Genomic DNA, 22,876 nt, shown 5'->3' with positions numbered 1-22,876 from the left:
ATGTGAAGCTGGTGTATTGTGGTTATAGAGCTGGCGTGTTGTGGATGTGAAGGTGGTCTGTTGTGGATGTAGAGCTGGTGTGTTGTGGTTATGAAGCTGGTGTGTTGTCGATATGAAGCTGGTGTATTGTGGATATGAAGCTGGTGTGTTGTGGATATGAAGCTGGTGTGTTGTGGATATGAAGCTTGTGTATTGTGGTTTTGAAGCTGGCGGTTTGTGGTTATGGAGCTGGTGTGTTGTGGATATGAAACTGGTGTGTTGTGGATATGAAGCTGGTGTGTTGTGGATATAGAGCTGGTGTGTTGTGGGTATGAAGCTGGCGTGTTGTGGATATGACGCTGGCGTGCTGTCGTTATGAAACTGATGTGTTGTGGGTATGCAGCTGGTGTGTTGTACATATGAAGCTGGTGTGTTGTGGATATGAAGCTGGTGTGTTGTGGATATGAAACTGGCACGTTATGGATATGAAGCTGGCACGTGGATATGAAGCTGGCACGTTGTGGATCTGAAGCTGGCACATTGTGGATATGAAGCTGGTGTGTTGTGGATATGAAGCTGGTCTGTTTTGGATATGAAGTTGGTATGTTGTTGATATACAGCTGGTGTGTTGTGGATCTGAAGCTGGTCGGTTGTGGCTTTGAAGCTGGTGGGTTGTGGTTTTGAAGCTGGTGTGTTGTGGATATAGAGCTGGTGTGTTGTGGATGTGAAGCTGGTGTGTTGCGGATATGAAGCTGGTGTGTTGTGGATATGAAGCTGGCGTATTGTGGTTATGGAGCTGGTGTGTTGTGGATATAGAGCTGGCGTGTTGTGGATATGAAGCTGGTGTGTTGTGGTTTTGAAGCTGGTCTGTTGTGGATATGAAGCTGGTGTGTTGTGGATATGAGGCTGGTTTCTTGTCGTTATAGAGCTGGTGTGTTGTTTAAATGAAGCTGGTGTGTTGTGGATATGTAGCTGGTGTGTTGTGGGTATGAAGCTGGTGTGTTGTGGATATGAGGCTGGTGTGTTGTGGATATGAGGCTGGTGTCTTGTGGTTATAGAGCTGGTGTGTTGTTTAAATGAAGCTGGTGTGTTGTGGATATTTAGCTGGTGTGTTGTGGGTATGAAGCTGGTGTGTTGTGGATATGAGGCTGGTGTGTTGTGGTTATCGAGCTGGTACTTTGTGGTTGTAGAGCTGGTGTGTTGTGGATATGAAGCTGGTGTCTTGTGGTTACTGAGCGAGTGTGTTTTGGATATGAAGCTGGTACGTTGTGGATATGAAGCTGGTACGTTGTGGATATGAAGCTGGTATGTTGTGGATATGAAGCTGGTGTGTTGTGGATATGAAGCTGGCACGTTATGGATATGAAGCTGGCACGTTGTGGATATGAAGCTGGCACGTTGTGGGTATGAAGCTGGTGTGTTGTGGATATGAAGCTGGTGTGTTGTGGATATGAGGCTGGTGTGTTGTGGATATGAAACTGGCATGTTGTGGTTATGAAGCTGGCACGTTGTGGATATGAAGCTGGCGTGCTGTGGTTATTGAGCTGGTGTGTTGTCTATATGAAGCTGGTGTGTTGCGGATTTGAGGCTGGCATGTTGTGGTTTTGAAGCTGGTGTGTTGTGGATATAGAGGTGGCGTGTTCATATAGTGCTGGTGTGTTGTGGATATGAAGCTGGCACGTCGTGGATATGAAGCTGGTATGTTGTGGATATGAAGCATGTTGTGTTGTGGATATGAAGCATGTGTTGTGGATGTGAAGCTGGTGTGTTGTGGATATGAAACTGGCACATTATGGATATGAAGCTGGCACGTGGATATGAAGCTGGCACGTTGTGGATATGAAGCTGGCACATTGTGGATATGAAGCTGGTGTGTTGTGGATATGAAGCTGGTCTGTTTTGGATATGAAGTTGGTATGTTGTTGTTATACAGCTGGTGTGTTGTGGATCTGAAGCTGGTGGGTTGTGGTTTTGAAGCTGGTGGGTTGTGGTTTTGAAGCTGGTGTGTTGTGGTTATGGAGCTGGCACGTTGTGGCTGTGAAGCTGGTGTGTTGTGGATATAGAGTTGGTGTGTTGTGGATATGAAACTGGTGTGTGGTGGATATAGAGCTGGTGTATTGTGGATATGAAGCTGGTTTATTGTGGATATGAAGCTGGTGTGTTGTGGATATAGAGCTGGTGTGTTGTGGATATAGAGCTGGTGTGTTGTGGATGTGAAGCTGGTGTGTTGTGGATGTGAAGCTGGTGTGTTGTGGATATAGAGCTGGCACGTTGTGGATGTGAAGCTGGTCTGTTGTGGATGTGAAGCTGGTGTGTTGTGGATATGAAGCTGGTGTGTTGTGAATATGTAGCTGGTGTGTTGTGGATATGAAGCTGGTGTGTTGTGGATATGAAGCTGGTGTGTCGTGGTTATGAAGCTGGTGTGTTGTGGATATGAAGCTGGTGTGTCGTGGTTATGAAGCTGGCACGCTGTGGATGTGAAGCTGGTGTGCTGGGGGGAAAGAGCTGGCACGTTGTGAATGTAAAGGAGGTGTGTTGTGGATGTGAAGCTGGTGTGTTGTGGTTATAGAGGTGGCATATTGTGGATGTGAAGCTGGTGTATTGTGGTTATAGAGCTGGCGTGTTGTGGATGTGAAGGTGGTCTGTTGTGGATGTAGAGCTGGTGTGTTGTGGTTATGAAGCTGGTGTGTTGTCGATATGAAGCTGGTGTATTGTGGATATGAAGCTGGTGTGTTGTGGATATGAAGCTGGTGTGTTGTGGATATGAAGCTTGTGTATTGTGGTTTTGAAGCTGGCGGTTTGTGGTTATGGAGCTGGTGTGTTGTGGATATGAAACTGGTGTGTTGTGGATATGAAGCTGGTGTGTTGTGGATATAGAGCTGGTGTGTTGTGGGTATGAAGCTGGCGTGTTGTGGATATGACGCTGGCGTGCTGTCGTTATGAAACTGATGTGTTGTGGGTATGCAGCTGGTGTGTTGTACATATGAAGCTGGTGTGTTGTGGATATGAAGCTGGTGTGTTGTGGATATGAAACTGGCACGTTATGGATATGAAGCTGGCACGTGGATATGAAGCTGGCACGTTGTGGATCTGAAGCTGGCACATTGTGGATATGAAGCTGGTCTGTTTTGGATATGAAGTTGGTATGTTGTTGATATACAGCTGGTGTGTTGTGGATCTGAAGCTGGTCGGTTGTGGCTTTGAAGCTGGTGGGTTGTGGTTTTGAAGCTGGTGTGTTGTGGATATAGAGCTGGTGTGTTGTGGATGTGAAGCTGGTGTGTTGCGGATATGAAGCTGGTGTGTTGTGGATATGAAGCTGGCGTATTGTGGTTATGGAGCTGGTGTGTTGTGGATATAGAGCTGGCGTGTTGTGGATATGAAGCTGGTGTGTTGTGGTTTTGAAGCTGGTCTGTTGTGGATATGAAGCTGGTGTGTTGTGGATATGAGGCTGGTTTCTTGTCGTTATAGAGCTGGTGTGTTGTTTAAATGAAGCTGGTGTGTTGTGGATATGTAGCTGGTGTGTTGTGGGTATGAAGCTGGTGTGTTGTGGATATGAGGCTGGTGTGTTGTGGATATGAGGCTGGTGTCTTGTGGTTATAGAGCTGGTGTGTTGTTTAAATGAAGCTGGTGTGTTGTGGATATTTAGCTGGTGTGTTGTGGGTATGAAGCTGGTGTGTTGTGGATATGAGGCTGGTGTGTTGTGGTTATCGAGCTGGTACTTTGTGGTTGTAGAGCTGGTGTGTTGTGGATATGAAGCTGGTGTCTTGTGGTTACTGAGCGAGTGTGTTTTGGATATGAAGCTGGTACGTTGTGGATATGAAGCTGGTACGTTGTGGATATGAAGCTGGTATGTTGTGGATATGAAGCTGGTGTGTTGTGGATATGAAGCTGGCACGTTATGGATATGAAGCTGGCACGTTGTGGATATGAAGCTGGCACGTTGTGGGTATGAAGCTGGTGTGTTGTGGATATGAAGCTGGTGTGTTGTGGATATGAGGCTGGTGTGTTGTGGATATGAAACTGGCATGTTGTGGTTATGAAGCTGGCACGTTGTGGATATGAAGCTGGCGTGCTGTGGTTATTGAGCTGGTGTGTTGTCTATATGAAGCTGGTGTGTTGCGGATTTGAGGCTGGCATGTTGTGGTTTTGAAGCTGGTGTGTTGTGGATATAGAGGTGGCGTGTTCATATAGTGCTGGTGTGTTGTGGATATGAAGCTGGCACGTCGTGGATATGAAGCTGGTATGTTGTGGATATGAAGCATGTTGTGTTGTGGATATGAAGCATGTGTTGTGGATGTGAAGCTGGTGTGTTGTGGATATGAAACTGGCACATTATGGATATGAAGCTGGCACGTGGATATGAAGCTGGCACGTTGTGGATATGAAGCTGGCACATTGTGGATATGAAGCTGGTGTGTTGTGGATATGAAGCTGGTCTGTTTTGGATATGAAGTTGGTATGTTGTTGTTATACAGCTGGTGTGTTGTGGATCTGAAGCTGGTGGGTTGTGGTTTTGAAGCTGGTGGGTTGTGGTTTTGAAGCTGGTGTGTTGTGGTTATGGAGCTGGCACGTTGTGGCTGTGAAGCTGGTGTGTTGTGGATATAGAGTTGGTGTGTTGTGGATATGAAACTGGTGTGTGGTGGATATAGAGCTGGTGTATTGTGGATATGAAGCTGGTTTATTGTGGATATGAAGCTGGTGTGTTGTGGATATAGAGCTGGTGTGTTGTGGATATAGAGCTGGTGTGTTGTGGATGTGAAGCTGGTGTGTTGTGGATGTGAAGCTGGTGTGTTGTGGATATAGAGCTGGCACGTTGTGGATGTGAAGCTGGTCTGTTGTGGATGTGAAGCTGGTGTGTTGTGGATGTGAAGCTGGTGTGTTGTGGATATGCGGCTGGTGTCTTGTGGTTATAGAGCTGGTGTGTTGTTTAAATGAAGCTGGTGTGTTGTGTATATGTAGCTGGTGTGTTGTGGATATGAAGCTGGTGTGTTGAGGATATGAGGCTGGTGTGTTCTGGATAGGAGGCTGGTGGCTTGTGGTTATAGTGCTGGTGTGTTGTTTAAATGTAGCTGGTGTGTTGTGGATATGTAGCTGGTGTGTTGTGGTTATCGAGCTGGTAATTTGTGGTTGTAGAGCTGGTGTGTTGTGGATATGAAGCTGGTGTCCTGTGGTTACTGAGCTAGTGTGTTGTGGATATGAAGCTGGCACGTTGTGGATATGAAGCTGGTATATTGTGGATATGAAGCATGTTGTGTTGTGGATATGAAGGTGGTGTGTTGTGGATATGAAGCTGGTATGTTGTTGATATGAAGCTGGTGTGTGGTGGTTTTGTAGCTGATGTGTTGTGGATATGAAGCTGGTGTGTTGTGGTTATGAAGCTGGTGTGTTGTGGTTATGGAGCTGGCACGTTGTGGCTGTGAAGCTGGTGTGTTGTCGATATGAAGCTGGTGTGTCGTGGTTATAGAGCTGGTGTGTTGTGGATATGAAGCTGGTATGATGTGGATATGAAGCTGGTGTGTTGTGGTTATGAAGCTGGTGTGTTGTGGTTTTGAAGCTGGTGTGTTGTGGATATGAAGCTGGTGTGGTGTGGTTTTGAAGCTGGTGTGTTGTGGATATGAAGCTGGTGTGTTGTGGTTATGGAGCTGGCACGTTGTAGCTGTGAAGCTGGTGTGTTGTTGATATGAAGCTGGTGTGTTGTGGATATAGAGCTGGTGTGTTGTGGATATAGAGCTGGTGTGTTGTGGGTATGAAGCTGGTGTGTTGTGGATATAGAGCTGGTGTGTTGTGGGTATGAAGCTGGTGTGTTGTGGATATGAAGCTGGTGTGTTGTTGATATAGAGCTGGTGTGTTGTGGATATGAAACTGGTGTGTTGTGGTAACAGAGGTGGCACGTTGTGGATAAGAAGCTGGTATGTTGTGGATATAGAGCTGGTGTGTTGTGGATATGAAGCTGGTGTCTTGTGCTTACTGAGCTAGTGTGTTCTGTATATGAAGCTGGCACGTTATGGATATGAAGCTGGTATGTTGTGGATATGACGCTGGTGTGTTGTGAATATGAAGCTGGCACGTTGTGGATATGAAGCTGACACGTTGTGGCTGTGAAGCTGGTGTGTTGTGAATATAGAGCTGGTGTGTTGTGGATATGAAGCTGGTGTGTTGTGGATATGAAGCTGGTGTGTTGTGGTTATAGAGCTGGCACGTTGTGGATGTGAAGCTGTGTGTTATGGATATAGAGCTGGTGTGTTGTGGATATGCAGCTGGTGTGTTGTGGTTTTGAAGCTGGTGTGTTGTGGATATGAAGCTGGTGTGTTGTGGATATGAAGCTGGTGTGGTGTGGTTTTGAAGCTGGTGTGTTGTGGTTATGGAGCTGGCACGTTGTAGCTGTGAAGCTGGTGTGTTGTGGATATGAAGCTGGTGTGTTGTGAATTTGAAGCTGGTGTGTTGTGGATATGAAGCGGGTATGTTGTGGATGTGAAGCTGGTGTGCTGTGGATATGAAGCTGGTGTGTTGTGGATATGAGGCTGGTGTGTTGTGGATAGGAGGCTGGTGTGTTGTGGATAGGAGGCTGGTGTCTTGTGGTTATAGAACTGGTGTGATGTTTAAATGAAGCTGGTGTGTTGTGGATATGAAGCTGGTGTGTTGTGGATATAGAGCTGGTGTGTTGTGGATATGAAGCTGGTGTGTTGTTGATATGAAGCTGGTGTGTTGTGGATATAGAGCTGGTGTGTTGTGGATATGAAGCTGGTGTGTTATGGTTATGAAGCTAGTGTGTTGTGGTTATAGAGCTGGTGTGTTGTGGATATGAAGCTGGTGTGTTGTTGATATGAAGCTGGTGTGTTGTGGATATAGAGCTGGTGTGTTGTGGATATAGAGTTGGTGTGTTGTGGGTATGAAGCTGGTGTGTTGTGGATATGAGGCTGGTGTGTTGTGGATAGGAGGCTGGTGTCTTGTGGATAGGAGGCTGGTGTCTTGTGGTTATAGAACTGGTGTGATGTTTAAATGAAGCTGGCGTGTTGTGGTTATGGAGCTGGCACGCTGTGGATGTGAAGCTGGTGTGCTGGGGGGAAAGAGCTGGCACGTTGTGAATGTAAAGGAGGTGTGTTGTGGATGTGAAGCTGGTGTGTTGTGGTTATAGAGGTGGCATATTGTGGATGTGAAGCTGGTGTATTGTGGTTATAGAGCTGGCGTGTTGTGGATGTGAAGGTGGTCTGTTGTGGATGTAGAGCTGGTGTGTTGTGGTTATGAAGCTGGTGTGTTGTCGATATGAAGCTGGTGTATTGTGGATATGAAGCTGGTGTGTTGTGGATATGAAGCTGGTGTGTTGTGGATATGAAGCTTGTGTATTGTGGTTTTGAAGCTGGCGGTTTGTGGTTATGGAGCTGGTGTGTTGTGGATATGAAACTGGTGTGTTGTGGATATGAAGCTGGTGTGTTGTGGATATAGAGCTGGTGTGTTGTGGGTATGAAGCTGGCGTGTTGTGGATATGACGCTGGCGTGCTGTCGTTATGAAACTGATGTGTTGTGGGTATGCAGCTGGTGTGTTGTACATATGAAGCTGGTGTGTTGTGGATATGAAGCTGGTGTGTTGTGGATATGAAACTGGCACGTTATGGATATGAAGCTGGCACGTGGATATGAAGCTGGCACGTTGTGGATCTGAAGCTGGCACATTGTGGATATGAAGCTGGTGTGTTGTGGATATGAAGCTGGTCTGTTTTGGATATGAAGTTGGTATGTTGTTGATATACAGCTGGTGTGTTGTGGATCTGAAGCTGGTCGGTTGTGGCTTTGAAGCTGGTGGGTTGTGGTTTTGAAGCTGGTGTGTTGTGGATATAGAGCTGGTGTGTTGTGGATGTGAAGCTGGTGTGTTGCGGATATGAAGCTGGTGTGTTGTGGATATGAAGCTGGCGTATTGTGGTTATGGAGCTGGTGTGTTGTGGATATAGAGCTGGCGTGTTGTGGATATGAAGCTGGTGTGTTGTGGTTTTGAAGCTGGTCTGTTGTGGATATGAAGCTGGTGTGTTGTGGATATGAGGCTGGTTTCTTGTCGTTATAGAGCTGGTGTGTTGTTTAAATGAAGCTGGTGTGTTGTGGATATGTAGCTGGTGTGTTGTGGGTATGAAGCTGGTGTGTTGTGGATATGAGGCTGGTGTGTTGTGGATATGAGGCTGGTGTCTTGTGGTTATAGAGCTGGTGTGTTGTTTAAATGAAGCTGGTGTGTTGTGGATATTTAGCTGGTGTGTTGTGGGTATGAAGCTGGTGTGTTGTGGATATGAGGCTGGTGTGTTGTGGTTATCGAGCTGGTACTTTGTGGTTGTAGAGCTGGTGTGTTGTGGATATGAAGCTGGTGTCTTGTGGTTACTGAGCGAGTGTGTTTTGGATATGAAGCTGGTACGTTGTGGATATGAAGCTGGTACGTTGTGGATATGAAGCTGGTATGTTGTGGATATGAAGCTGGTGTGTTGTGGATATGAAGCTGGCACGTTATGGATATGAAGCTGGCACGTTGTGGATATGAAGCTGGCACGTTGTGGGTATGAAGCTGGTGTGTTGTGGATATGAAGCTGGTGTGTTGTGGATATGAGGCTGGTGTGTTGTGGATATGAAACTGGCATGTTGTGGTTATGAAGCTGGCACGTTGTGGATATGAAGCTGGCGTGCTGTGGTTATTGAGCTGGTGTGTTGTCTATATGAAGCTGGTGTGTTGCGGATTTGAGGCTGGCATGTTGTGGTTTTGAAGCTGGTGTGTTGTGGATATAGAGGTGGCGTGTTCATATAGTGCTGGTGTGTTGTGGATATGAAGCTGGCACGTCGTGGATATGAAGCTGGTATGTTGTGGATATGAAGCATGTTGTGTTGTGGATATGAAGCATGTGTTGTGGATGTGAAGCTGGTGTGTTGTGGATATGAAACTGGCACATTATGGATATGAAGCTGGCACGTGGATATGAAGCTGGCACGTTGTGGATATGAAGCTGGCACATTGTGGATATGAAGCTGGTGTGTTGTGGATATGAAGCTGGTCTGTTTTGGATATGAAGTTGGTATGTTGTTGTTATACAGCTGGTGTGTTGTGGATCTGAAGCTGGTGGGTTGTGGTTTTGAAGCTGGTGGGTTGTGGTTTTGAAGCTGGTGTGTTGTGGTTATGGAGCTGGCACGTTGTGGCTGTGAAGCTGGTGTGTTGTGGATATAGAGTTGGTGTGTTGTGGATATGAAACTGGTGTGTGGTGGATATAGAGCTGGTGTATTGTGGATATGAAGCTGGTTTATTGTGGATATGAAGCTGGTGTGTTGTGGATATAGAGCTGGTGTGTTGTGGATATAGAGCTGGTGTGTTGTGGATGTGAAGCTGGTGTGTTGTGGATGTGAAGCTGGTGTGTTGTGGATATAGAGCTGGCACGTTGTGGATGTGAAGCTGGTCTGTTGTGGATGTGAAGCTGGTGTGTTGTGGATGTGAAGCTGGTGTGTTGTGGATATGCGGCTGGTGTCTTGTGGTTATAGAGCTGGTGTGTTGTTTAAATGAAGCTGGTGTGTTGTGTATATGTAGCTGGTGTGTTGTGGATATGAAGCTGGTGTGTTGAGGATATGAGGCTGGTGTGTTCTGGATAGGAGGCTGGTGGCTTGTGGTTATAGTGCTGGTGTGTTGTTTAAATGTAGCTGGTGTGTTGTGGATATGTAGCTGGTGTGTTGTGGTTATCGAGCTGGTAATTTGTGGTTGTAGAGCTGGTGTGTTGTGGATATGAAGCTGGTGTCCTGTGGTTACTGAGCTAGTGTGTTGTGGATATGAAGCTGGCACGTTGTGGATATGAAGCTGGTATATTGTGGATATGAAGCATGTTGTGTTGTGGATATGAAGGTGGTGTGTTGTGGATATGAAGCTGGTATGTTGTTGATATGAAGCTGGTGTGTGGTGGTTTTGTAGCTGATGTGTTGTGGATATGAAGCTGGTGTGTTGTGGTTATGAAGCTGGTGTGTTGTGGTTATGGAGCTGGCACGTTGTGGCTGTGAAGCTGGTGTGTTGTCGATATGAAGCTGGTGTGTCGTGGTTATAGAGCTGGTGTGTTGTGGATATGAAGCTGGTATGATGTGGATATGAAGCTGGTGTGTTGTGGTTATGAAGCTGGTGTGTTGTGGTTTTGAAGCTGGTGTGTTGTGGATATGAAGCTGGTGTGGTGTGGTTTTGAAGCTGGTGTGTTGTGGATATGAAGCTGGTGTGTTGTGGTTATGGAGCTGGCACGTTGTAGCTGTGAAGCTGGTGTGTTGATATGAAGCTGGTGTGTTGTGGATATAGAGCTGGTGTGTTGTGGATATAGAGCTGGTGTGTTGTGGGTATGAAGCTGGTGTGTTGTGGATATAGAGCTGGTGTGTTGTGGGTATGAAGCTGGTGTGTTGTGGATATGAAGCTGGTGTGTTGTTGATATAGAGCTGGTGTGTTGTGGATATGAAACTGGTGTGTTGTGGTAACAGAGGTGGCACGTTGTGGATAAGAAGCTGGTATGTTGTGGATATAGAGCTGGTGTGTTGTGGATATGAAGCTGGTGTCTTGTGCTTACTGAGCTAGTGTGTTCTGTATATGAAGCTGGCACGTTATGGATATGAAGCTGGTATGTTGTGGATATGACGCTGGTGTGTTGTGAATATGAAGCTGGCACGTTGTGGATATGAAGCTGACACGTTGTGGCTGTGAAGCTGGTGTGTTGTGAATATAGAGCTGGTGTGTTGTGGATATGAAGCTGGTGTGTTGTGGATATGAAGCTGGTGTGTTGTGGTTATAGAGCTGGCACGTTGTGGATGTGAAGCTGTGTGTTATGGATATAGAGCTGGTGTGTTGTGGATATGCAGCTGGTGTGTTGTGGTTTTGAAGCTGGTGTGTTGTGGATATGAAGCTGGTGTGTTGTGGATATGAAGCTGGTGTGGTGTGGTTTTGAAGCTGGTGTGTTGTGGTTATGGAGCTGGCACGTTGTAGCTGTGAAGCTGGTGTGTTGTGGATATGAAGCTGGTGTGTTGTGAATTTGAAGCTGGTGTGTTGTGGATATGAAGCGGGTATGTTGTGGATGTGAAGCTGGTGTGCTGTGGATATGAAGCTGGTGTGTTGTGGATATGAGGCTGGTGTGTTGTGGATAGGAGGCTGGTGTGTTGTGGATAGGAGGCTGGTGTCTTGTGGTTATAGAACTGGTGTGATGTTTAAATGAAGCTGGTGTGTTGTGGATATGAAGCTGGTGTGTTGTGGATATAGAGCTGGTGTGTTGTGGATATGAAGCTGGTGTGTTGTTGATATGAAGCTGGTGTGTTGTGGATATAGAGCTGGTGTGTTGTGGATATGAAGCTGGTGTGTTATGGTTATGAAGCTAGTGTGTTGTGGTTATGGAGCTGGTGTGTTGTGGATATGAAGCTGGTGTGTTGTTGATATGAAGCTGGTGTGTTGTGGATATAGAGCTGGTGTGTTGTGGATATAGAGTTGGTGTGTTGTGGGTATGAAGCTGGTGTGTTGTGGATATGAGGCTGGTGTGTTGTGGATAGGAGGCTGGTGTGTTGTGGATAGGAGGCTGGTGTCTTGTGGTTATAGAACTGGTGTGATGTTTAAATGAAGCTGGCGTGTTGTGGTTATGGAGCTGGCACGTTGTGGCTGTGAAGCTGGTGTGTTGTGGTTATAGAGCTGGTGTGTTGTGGATATGAAGCTGGTGTGTTGTTGATATGAAGCTGGTGTGTTGTGGATATAGAGCTGGTGTGTTGTGGATATAGAGCTGGTGTGTTGTGGGTATGAAGCTGGTGTGTTGTGGATATGAAGCTGGCGTGTTTGTTGATATGAAGCTGGTGTGTTGTGGCTGTGAAGCTGGTGTGTTGTTGATATAGAGCTGGTGTGTTGTGGATATGAAACTGGTGTGTTGTGGTTATAGAGCTGGCACGTTGTGGATGTGAAGCTGTGTGTTATGGATATAGAGCTGGTGTGTTGTGGATATGCAGCTGGTGTGTTGTGGATTTGAAGCTGGTGTGTTGTGGATATGAGGCTGGTGTGTTGTGGATAGGAGGCTGGTGTCTTGTGGTTCTAGAACTGGTGTGATGTTTAAATGAAGCTGGTGTGTTGTGGATATGAAGCTGGCGTGTTGTGGATATGAAGCTGGTGTCTTGTGGATATGAAGCTGGCACGTTGTGGATATGAAGCTGGCGTGTTGTGGATATACAGCTGGTGTGTTGTGGATATGAAACTGGTGTGTTGTGGGTATGAAGCTAGTATGTTGTTGATATGAAGCTGGTGTCTTGTGGTTTTGAAGCTGGTGTCTTGTGGTTTTGAAGCTGGTGTCTTGTGGTTATGAAGCTGGTGTGTTGTCGTTATGAAGCTGGTGTGTTGCGGTTATGAAGCTGGCGTGTTGTGGTTATGGAGTTGGCACGTTGTGGATGTGAAGCTGGTGTGTTGTCGATATGAAGCTGGTGTGTCGTGGTTATAGAGCTGGTGTGTTGTGGATATGAAGCTGGTATGTTGTGGATATGAAGCTGGCGTGTTGTGGATATGAAGCTGGTGTGTCGTGGTTATAGAGCTGGTGTGTTGTGGATATGAAGCTGGTATGTTGTGGATATGAAGCTGGTGTGTTGTGGTGATGAAGCTGGTGTGTTGTGGTTTTGAAGCTGGTGTGTTGTGGTTATGGAGCTGGCACGTTGTAGCTGTGAAGCTGGTGTGTTGTGGTTATAGAGCTGGTGTGTTGTGGATATGAAGCTGGTGTGTTGTTGATATAGAGCTGGTGTGTTGTGGATAATGAAGCTGGTGTGTTGTGGATCTAGAGCTGGTATGTTGTGGATATGAAGCTGGTGTGTTGTGGATATGAAGCTGGTGTGTTGTGGATATAGAGCTGGTGTGTTGTGGATATAGAGCTGGTGTGTTGTGGGTATGAAGCGGGTGTGTTGTGGATATGAAACTGGTGTGTTTGTTGATATGAAGCTAGTGTGTTGTGGATATGTAGCTGGTGTGTTGTGGATATGTAGCTGGTGTGTTGTGGATATGATGCTGGTGTGTTGTGGATATGAAGCTGGTGTGTTGTGGTTACAGAGCTGGTGTGTTGTGGATATGAAGCTGGCATGTTGTGGTTATAGAGTTGGTGTGTTGTGGATATGAAGCTGGTTTGTTGTGGATATGAAGCTGGTATGTTGATATGAAGCTGGTGTGTTGTGGTTTTGAAGCTGGTGTGTTGTGGTTATGAAGCTGGTGTGTTGTGGTTATGGAGCTGCCACGTTGTGGCTGTGAAGCTGGTGTTTTGTGGTTATGGAGCTGGCACGTTGTGGATGTGAAGCTGGTGTGTTGTGGATATGAAGCTGGCACGTTGTAGTTATAGAGCTGGTGTTTTGTGGGTATGAAGCTGGTGTGTTGTGGATATGGAGCTGGTGTGTTGTGGATATGAAGCTGGTGTGTTGTGGATATGAAGCTGGTGTGTTGTGGATATGAAGCTGGTTTGTTGTGGATATGAAGCTGGTGTGTTGTGGATATGAAGCTGGTGCGTTGTGGATATGAAGCTGGCACGTTGTGGATATGAGGCTGGCATGTTGTGGATATGAAGCTGGTGTGTTGTGGATATGAAGCTGGCACGTTGTGGATATAAAGCTGGTGTGTTGTGGATATGAAGCTGGTATGTTGATATGAAGCTGGTGTGTTGTGGTTTTGAAGCTGGTGTGTTGTGGTTATGGAGCTGGCACGTTGTGGCTGTGAAGCTGGTGTGTTGTGGTTATGGAGCTGGTATGTTGTGGATTTGAAGTTGGTTTGTTGTGGTTATGAAGCTGGTGTGTTGTGGTTATGAAGCTGGTATGTTGTGGCTGTGAAGCTGGTGTGTTGTGGATATGAAGCTGGTGTGTTGTGGATATGAAGCTGGTGTGTTGTGGTTATGAAGCTGGCGTGTTGTGGTTATGGAGCTGGCACGTTGTGGATATGAAGCTGGTATGTTGTGGATATGAAGCTGGTGTGTTGTTGTTCTGAAGCTGGTGTGTTGTGGATATGAAGCTGGTGTGTTGTGAATATGAAGCTGGTGTGTTGTGGTTATGAAGCTGGTGTGTTGTGGTTTTGAAACTGGTGTGTTGTGAATATGAAGCTGGTGTGTTGTGGTTATGAAGCTGGTGTGTTGTGGTTATGGAGCTGGCACGTTGTGGATGTGAAGCTGGTGTGTTGTGGTTTTAGAGCTGGTATGTTGTGGATATGAATATGGTGTGTTCTGGTTATAGAGCTGGCATGTTGTGGATAAAAAGCTGGTGTGTTGTGGTTATGAAGCTGGCACGCTGTGGATGTGAAGCTGGTGTGTTGTGGTTTTAGAGCTGGCGTGTTGTGGTTATGAAGCTGGCACGTTGTGGATGTGATGCTGGTGTGTTGTGGTTATGAAGCTGGCATGCTGTGGATGTGAAGCTGGTGTGTTGTGGTTATAGAGCTGGTGTGTTGCGGATATGAAGCTGGTGTGTTGTGGATATGAAGATGGTGTGTTGTGGATATGAAGATGGTGTGTTGTGGTTACAGAGCTGGTATGTCGTGGTTTTGAAGCTCGTGTTTTGTGGTTATGGAGCAGGTATGTTGTGTATATGAAGCTGGTATGTTGTGGTTTTTGAGCTGGTGTGTTGTGGTTATGAAGGTGGTGTGCTATGGTTACAGATGTGGCACATTGTAGATATGAAGCTGGTGTGTTGTGCTTATAGAGCTGGCATGTTGTGCATATGAAGCTGGTTTGTTGTGGAGAGTAAGCTGGTATGTTGGGGATATGAAGCTGGTGTGTTGTGGATATGAGGCTGGTGTGTTGTGGATATGAAGCTGGTGTGTTGTGGATATGAAGCTGGTGTGTTGTGGATATGAAGCTGGTGTGTTGTGGATTTGAGGCTGGTGTGTTGTGGATATGAGGCTGGTGTGTTTTGGATATGAAGCTGGTGTGTTTTGGATATGAAGCTGGTGTGTTGTGGATATGAAGCTGGTGTCTTGTGGGCTCTGAGCTAGTGTGTTGTGGATATGAAGCTGGCATGTTGCAGTTATAGAGCTGGTGTTTTGTGGGTATGAAGCTGGTGTGTTGTGGATATGGAGCTGGTGTGTTGTGGATATGAAGCTGGCACGTTGTGGATATGAAGCTGGCACGTTGTGGATATGAAGCTGGTGTGTTGTGGATATGAAGCTGATGCGTTGTGGATATGAGGCTGGTGTGTTGTGGATATGAAGCTGATGCGTTGTGGATATGAGGCTGGTGTGTTGTGGATATGAAGCTGGTGTGTTGTGGATATGAGGCTGGTGTGTTGTGGATATGAAGCTGGTGTGTTGTGGATATGAGGCTGGCATGTTGTGGATATGAAGCTGGTGTGTTGTGGATATGAAGCTGGTGTCTTTTGGTGCCTGAGCTAGTGTGTTGTGGATATGAAGCTGGCACGTTGCAGTTATAGAGCTGCTGTTTTGTGGGTATGAAGCTGGTTTGTTGTGGATATGTATCTGGTATGTTGTGGTTATAGAGCTGACATGTTGTGGTTATCGGTGTTGTGCGTTGTGGTTACAGATCTCGCACATTATCAATGTGAAGCTGGGGTGTTATGGTTACAGAGCTGGCATGTTGTGGATATGGAGCTGGCACGTTGTGGTTGAAGAGCTGGTGTGTTGTGGTTTTGAAGCTGGTGTGTTGTGGTTGCAGAGCTGGCGTGTTGTGAATTTGAAGCTGGTGTGTTGTGGTTATAGAGCTGGTGTGTTGTGGATATGAAGCTGGTGTGTTGTGGATATGAAGCTGGTATGTTGTGGTTATGAAGCTGTTGTGTTGTGCTTATGAAGCTGGTGTGTTGTGGATATGAAGTTGCCGCGTTGTGGTTATGGAGCTGGCGTGTTGTGATTATGAAGCCAGCATGTTGTGGATATGAAGCCAGTGTGCTGTGGTGATGGAGCTGGTGTGTTGTGGTTAGGGAGCTGGTGTGTTGTGGATATGAAGCTGGTGTTTTGTGGGTATGAAGCTGGTGTGTTATGGATATGAAGCTGGTGTGTTGTGGATATGAAGCTGGCACGTTGTGGATATGAAGCTGGTATGTTGTGGATATGAAGCTGGTATGTTGTGGAGATGAAGCTGGTATGTTGTGGATATGAAGCTGGTATGTTGTGGATATGAAGCTGGTGTGTTGTGGATATGAAGCTGGTGTGTTGTGGATATGAAGCTGGTGTTTTGTGGATATGAAGCTGGCACGTTGTGGAGATGAAGCTGGTATATTGTGGATATGAAGCTGGTATGTTGTGGATATGAAGCTGGTGTGTTGTGGATATGAAGCTGGTGTGTTGTGGATATGAAGCTGGTGTTTTGTGGATATGAAGCTGGTATGTTGTGGTTATGAAGGTGGTGTGTTGTGGATATGAAGTTGCCGCGTTGTAGTTATGGAGCTGGTGTGTTGTGGATATGAAGCTGGTGTGTTGTGGATATTAAGCTGGTGTGTTGTGGATATTAAGCTGGCGTGTTGTGGATATGAAGCTGGTGTGTTGTGGTGATGAAGCAGGTGTGTTGTGGTTTTGAAGTTGATGTGTTGTGGTTATGGAGCTGGCGTGTTGTGGTTATGAAGCTGGCATGTTGTGGATATGAAGCCAGTGTGTTGTGGTGATGGAGCTGGTGTGTTGTGGGTATGAAGCTGGTGTGTTGTGGGTATGAAGCTGGTGTGTTGTGGTTATGAAGCTGGTGTGTTGTGGTTATGAAGCTGGTGTGTTGTGGTTATAGAACTGATGTGTTGTGGATATGAAGCTGGTGTGTTGTGGTTATAGAACTGATGTGTTGTGGATATGAAGCTGGTGTGTTGTGGATATGAAACTGGTGTGTTGTGGTTATGGAGTTGGTGTGTTGTGGATATGAAGCTGGTGTGTTGTGATTATGAAACTGGAGTGTTGTGGTTATAGAGCTGGTGTGTTGTGGTGATGGAGCTGGTGTGTTGTGGTGATGGAGCTGGTGTGTTGTGGTTATAGAGCTGGTGTGTTGTGGATATGGAGCTGGTGTGTTGTGGATATGAAGCTGGTATGTTGTGGATATGAAGCTGGTGTGTTGTGGATATGAAGCTGGTGTCTTTTGGTGCCTGAGCTAGTGTGTTGTGGATATGAAGCTGGCACGTTGCAGTTATAGAGCTGCTGTTTTGTGAGTATGAAGCTGGCACGTTGTGGATATGAAGCTGGTATGTTGTGGTTATAGAGCTGACATGTTGTGGTTATCGGAGTGTGCGTTGTGGTTACAGATCTAGCACATTATCAATGTGAAGCTGGGGTGTTATGGTTACAGATATGGCATGTTGTGGATATGGAGCTGGCACGTTGTGGTTGAAGAGCTGGTGTGTTGTGGTTTTGAAGCTGGTGTGTTGCGGTTGCAGAGCTGGCGTGTTGTGGATATGAAGCTGGTGTGTTGTGGTTATAGAGCTGGTGTGTTGTGGATATGAAGCTGGCATGTTGTGGATATGAAGCTGGTATGTTGTGGTTGCAGAGCTGGTGTGTTGTGGATATGAAGCTGGTGTGTTGTGGATATAGAGCTGGTGTGTTGTGGATATGAAGCTGGTGTGTTGTGGATATAGAGCTGGTGTGTTGTGGATATGAAGCTGGTGTGTTGTGAATTTGAAGCTGGTGTGTTGTGGTTATAGAGCTGGTGTGTTGTGGATATGTAGCTGGTGTGTTGTGGATATGGAGCTGGTGTGTTGTGGATATGTAGCTGGTGTGTTGTGGATATGATGCTGGTGTGTTGTGGATATGAAGCTGGTGTGTTGTGGTTACAGAGCTGGTGTGTTGTTTAAATGCAGTTGGTGTGTTGTGGTGATGGAGCTGGTGTGTTGTGGTTATGGAGCTGGTGTTGTGGTTATGAAGCTGGTGTGTTGTGGATATGATGCTGGTGTGTTGTGGTTATAGAGCTGGTGTGTTGTGGTTTTGAAGCTGGTGTGTTGTGGTTATAGAGCTGGCACATTGTGGATATGAAGCTGGTGTGTTGTGGTTATGAAGCTGGCACGTTGTGGTTATGGGGCTGCCGTGTCGTGGTTGCACAGGCATGCCCTAATGTTGGTGTCTTCCACCTTGCCAGTGATTTCTGATGTGATTATGAAACTGGTAAGGAATCCCGTGTACCCTCTGATGGCAACAGTTTGTATCCATAAAAGGTGTTTCAGTGCTGTCTTGTTCTGAAACTGGAACAGTATTCATGCATTGAAAATGCAGAGAGCAGTGAAACCATAACAAAGCAATGTAATCTGTATGACATATTTGATGCTGAATGGAAATTGGCCACGCCCTTGTTTGATTCATTTCCAAGCCGTGATTGCACCGGGTTTTGCTTCAGTAATCTTTGTGATTGCATCTTCGCTAATTTGACCTGTTGAGATCAATGATGCTTATCTCATGACACTTGTTAACTTCCTGGTAATGTATTTTTTCAAGGGTTAGCTGTGTGGGTTGATGAACCTGCCAGAATTCACTCCTTTTCATTTCCATTGATAGCAGATAAATGTCACTGCATGTTAATATTAATGGTTTCACTTGTGGATTTCTTCAGGTCTGACATCTTGTGGGTATCCTTCCAAGTCTGGCAAATTCGTAACACCACACTCAGGCTCTTTAGGCTTACCACTCCTGGAGCTCGCAACATCCTTTCTACCCTGACAACCTCTTCCCCAGCTCCCAGCAAAGATGTTTGGTCCACTGTCCTTCAACTTTGAAATTGCTCTTTATACAACTCTATTCTGCTAACAGGAAATGGTTAGCCTGTGGTGCAATTAGGTGCTGGACAGCATTACTGCCCACACCCCCAGGCACATTTCTCAAAATGAGGGATCTTGGTGCTGGATAATGGGAAAGCCCTTTGTGTAAGGTGGGAGCTTGCCTTATATCCTCTGAGATCCAGAGGTTGCAGTCTTTCGGATCTCTGCATTTTCAATAACCTGTCCCCCAGAGCGGTGACACATAACTGTGACTCATTCTGCACCCTGCATTCTCCCTCCATTCTTTGAATCACCCAAAGGCAGAAATATCGCATAAGTGAATTTAGAGCCTGTAATTAACTCCGAGCTTATTCTCAATGTTACCTTATTTATAACCCTGCACAATTCTGTACAGTGCATGACAAGCTGCCAACTCCAATATGCAGGGGTGAAATTCAACTCTGATTGATTTCCACGGTATGGTCAAGATGCGTGTGTAGTATAATGTTACTGCACTCGTAATACAGCATAATCTCTGGAATTGAAAACTAATCTCAATAATGGTGAGCATGAAACTACGATTGATTGTCATAAAAATCCATCTGGTTTGTTATTCTTGATTTTAACCAGCTTGCTACGGATGGCAGATTTAGGGAAGGAGATTTGTGAAACAGATGGATTTTTAAAACAATTTGGCACTTTTGTAATCCTTATTAGTGATAGGGGTTGTTGTGTATCTCTGTGAGACAAAAGTATATACATAAATGAGCTTTGTTATCCTCAATTTTTTAATTAATGGAATTGAAATTTCCTTGATTGATCTGCTAGGATTTTGATCTCATGTTCCCATTAACCTGAGTTACTCGTCCTGTGGCATTTCCACAACACCACCATCTTGTCCGTGTCCACTATGCTACTCACTCCCAACTGTGCGATGGCTTCACTTAAATTAAGCAGCCAAGTTGCAGCCATTGGCTGGATAGATCAGTGTTGGTCAAACATTGGAGCCTGGGAAATTCTGGCTGACCCTACAATAGCTTCTGAGCATGCTGCTGTTAGTGTGGTGCCAAGGGAGGAATCTGAATAGAGGGTGGAACCAGTAACAACATGCGTGCTCCATCTAGCTCCACCACTTATTTTAAAAAGGTTGTTCAAGTGCAATCCCTTTACAAACCTCTGGTTAGCCTACTTAGGCATGCTAGGTGTAAGCTCCACCAATGTTAACTGGTGTCCTACAACCTGCATTAAGACTTTTTTGCTAGCCCTTAACCCCTGTTTCAAGGGAGCCCCCTGCAGCCTCAGATACCCCTTGATTCCAATATGCCAATAGGCACACTTTCAAGAAAGTTTAGGAAAGGGATATCATGACTTGAAACCAGTTCCTCCCCAGAATGGAGGATGAGTATCTTCACACAACTATTTCCCTTTTGCTCGCTCTGCGTTGATAACTCTTCTGCTTCTCTGAGGCTATCAGTTTTGAAGTGAATTGTGCATGGACTGAAATTATTCAGACCTCAGAAATGTCTCTTCAATTAGCAGAGTAAACTGGTCCGGAGAGTATAGAGTGTTTACAGAAAGCCAGGTAAGCTGGTGTCTCTCGGCAAAAGTATGGCATTTAAACACAGGAAAGCTCTGCTTTGCCTTTTCCGTTAAATGGATTGAGTAAATTATGATTGTGTATGAGGGGAGTTTTTTAACCTAAATGTTAACTGTGAAAAGCCAATCTAACCCCATCACAACCTCTTTGCCCCCTCTGACTTGCCACTTCACCCAAATTGTTCAAGCACCTCCATAAAGTTTGAAGTTCCAAAAGTTCCAAATCACAAGCTGATAAGCTGTTGTTATTTGTATTAGGCTGTAGAATATTAATGATGAATGATTATCATTCTAGGCTGAAGAACAACCATTTTATGAGGACAACATCTACATGTACATCTATTTTGTAATCTTCATCATCTTTGGATCTTTCTTCACATTAAACCTTTTCATTGGTGTCATCATTGATAACTTCAATCAGCAAAAGAAAAAGATAAGTTTACTTCTCTTTGTATGGGGAAAAGAAAATGTTCTGACAATGGTTTCTCACTATCCTTTTTTGACAGATGTTTTGAGACTGGATTTAATAATCAAAATTTAATACTATTTTTGAAATGAAGAGAGAAGACAAATCAGTTAGTTACATAATTTGTTCAATATTTTCAGAACTCTTCCTAAATATGATATGATTAGAATATTCTAGAAGCATACATAAGTGATATCAGGTGACAGAACATCAGCATGAGACAGATTTTACTTTTTCTTTCTCTGCTATCACCAAATTAATTCCCCATTCCTCTTCAGTTGGGTTTAGCTCCACCTCTGCATTCTATCCAAAAGTGGGTCTTATTTGTGTCTGGGTTCTTTCTGTGAGGTTGGACCACAAGAAACATCACAACTGAATGTGATCCGACATTCTCAATTAACATCTAAACATGCTGCCAGTGACTGCTACACCATCCCTAAATGAAATTGTTAATGGACCACATGTAGTTGAAGAGGAGGGGGCCAGATCTCATAGAGTCTTACAACCCAGAGTGAGGCCCTTCGGCCCATCACGTTAATATTATTAATCAAGCACCAATCTATTCTAATTCTATTTCCTGAGACTTGGCCCAAATCCTTGTGTGCTGTAGTGTTTCAAGTATTAATCTAAATACTTCTAAAATGTTGTGGTGGTTCTGGTGTCTACCACCTTATTATGCAGTGAGTTCCAGATACTCATCATCCTCTGAGTGAAAATATTTCTCCTTAAGTCCCCTCTAAACCCCCTACTCCTTACCTTAAATCTGTATCCCTGGTACTGTGCCTTCTACTAAGGAGAATAGGTTCTTCCTATTGACCCTATCTGTAGCCCCCACAATTTTGTAGATCTCAATCAGGTTGCCCCTTGGCCTTCTCTGTTCCAATGCAACAACCTCATAGGAACTCCAGAGGTCAACAGTGTGCGAATGGAGAGAGAAGCCAGTGGTTCACGTAAGCTAAGGTGAAGAACCACAAAGCTGAACAGGAGGAAGGTAGTCAGAAAGTGTAAGTGGACTATGTCTAAAGCTGTAGAAAGTGATGAGGAAGGATAATGTATCATGGTCATAATCACAGACTGTGGTGTTTTGCTGCCTATGTTATGGCAGGGATGGAATCCTGATTGGAGAGATTCAAATTGGAGCAGGAAAGATGGGCATGGATTAGAGGTGGCAATACATTAAAGGATTTTAGAGAGGTGAAGGTTACTTTGCTGAGGCAGTTGTTCATAAGAGCAGTTTTCAAAGGGAAGAAGATTGTACCTGGAAAGACAGAACTGCTTATCATGTCAGCTACGCTTGGTCAGGAAAGGAGTCAAGGTTGTGTCAATGGTCAAAATGGTCTGGTACCATTTCAAATTGAAGCTCTCAAAGGAACTTGTAATTGTTTGTGTGATACAGCTCAGTGAAAAGTCATCAACTTAATGAAGGGAGAGAAGAAAACAAATGAACATACACACACACAATATCCTAAGGTTGTAACCAGTTTTTTTCTGTTCTCTTTACTTTGGAGGTCAGGATATCTTTATGACTGAAGAACAAAAGAAATATTATAATGCAATGAAGAAGCTGGGATCCAAAAAGCCTCAGAAGCCCATTCCAAGGCCATTGGTAAGCAGTGCACAAGAACTAAAAGTGCTGAGACAACAGACAAAAGAAAACACACAGGACCTTTTGTTCTTAGCTCATTTAGAAATTGCCAAGCTGCTTCCATAACAGTGAGTAATGCAAGCATGGCCTCTGGCCATGCCACAGATACGTTTGTCAGCCAATGTTGTGAAAATTCCAGATGAAATGTCTATAAACTTAATTGTGATAAGTGTGTGTAAATGTAGCAATGAAATGCTCTCTGGTTCTTTGAATAAGTAAAAAGAAATAGTCTTTCAGTTGTATTTCCAATATTTATCCAAGATGCCTCAGTCATTGCCTCTTCACCTCACAACAAGGTGTCTCTGTACAGACAGTACAGCAATTGTTTAGCCTGTACACGAGATGACACTGTTTTAGGAGTCTAGATCTAAATTCACTCCAACAAATTCACTTTGTTTCAAAGTTGATGGAGTGCATTCTATTCTGAGGTGTATGGAATCCCATTTTTTTCTCTATATCCACCTCCTAGGAGTGTTAGTTCCGAAGGTGTGAAGCAGATTTTCATATTCTTAACACATCAAAAGATGTGTCTCTTGGGTGGCAGAGTGTGCTTCAAA

At 45.1% G+C, this 22,876-nt stretch overlaps 1 protein-coding gene across 8 annotated transcripts in view; it reads left to right on the top strand.

Annotated features, from left to right (window-relative positions):
• LOC122543258 (sodium channel protein type 8 subunit alpha-like) overlaps positions 1–22,876 on the top strand; it is a 418,530-nt gene that overhangs the window by 379,997 nt on the left and 15,657 nt on the right. For all 8 annotated transcript variants that reach the window (XM_087985565.1, XM_087985570.1, XM_087985567.1 and 5 more), the window contains 2 exons: positions 20,504–20,641; positions 22,176–22,280. In XM_087985565.1, the coding sequence (XP_087841691.1) occupies positions 20,504–20,641; positions 22,176–22,280 (243 nt within the window). The remainder of the gene's footprint in view (positions 1–20,503; positions 20,642–22,175; positions 22,281–22,876) is intronic.

The sequence above is a fragment of the Chiloscyllium plagiosum genome, unplaced genomic scaffold (assembly GCF_037043375.1).
Source record: "Chiloscyllium plagiosum isolate Xiang-an unplaced genomic scaffold, Cpla_swu_hap1 HiC_scaffold_53X, whole genome shotgun sequence".
Taxonomy (NCBI): domain Eukaryota; kingdom Metazoa; phylum Chordata; class Chondrichthyes; order Orectolobiformes; family Hemiscylliidae; genus Chiloscyllium; species Chiloscyllium plagiosum.
Note: the sequence above shows the minus strand (reverse complement) of the source record. Positions and strands in the feature narration are given on the sequence as shown.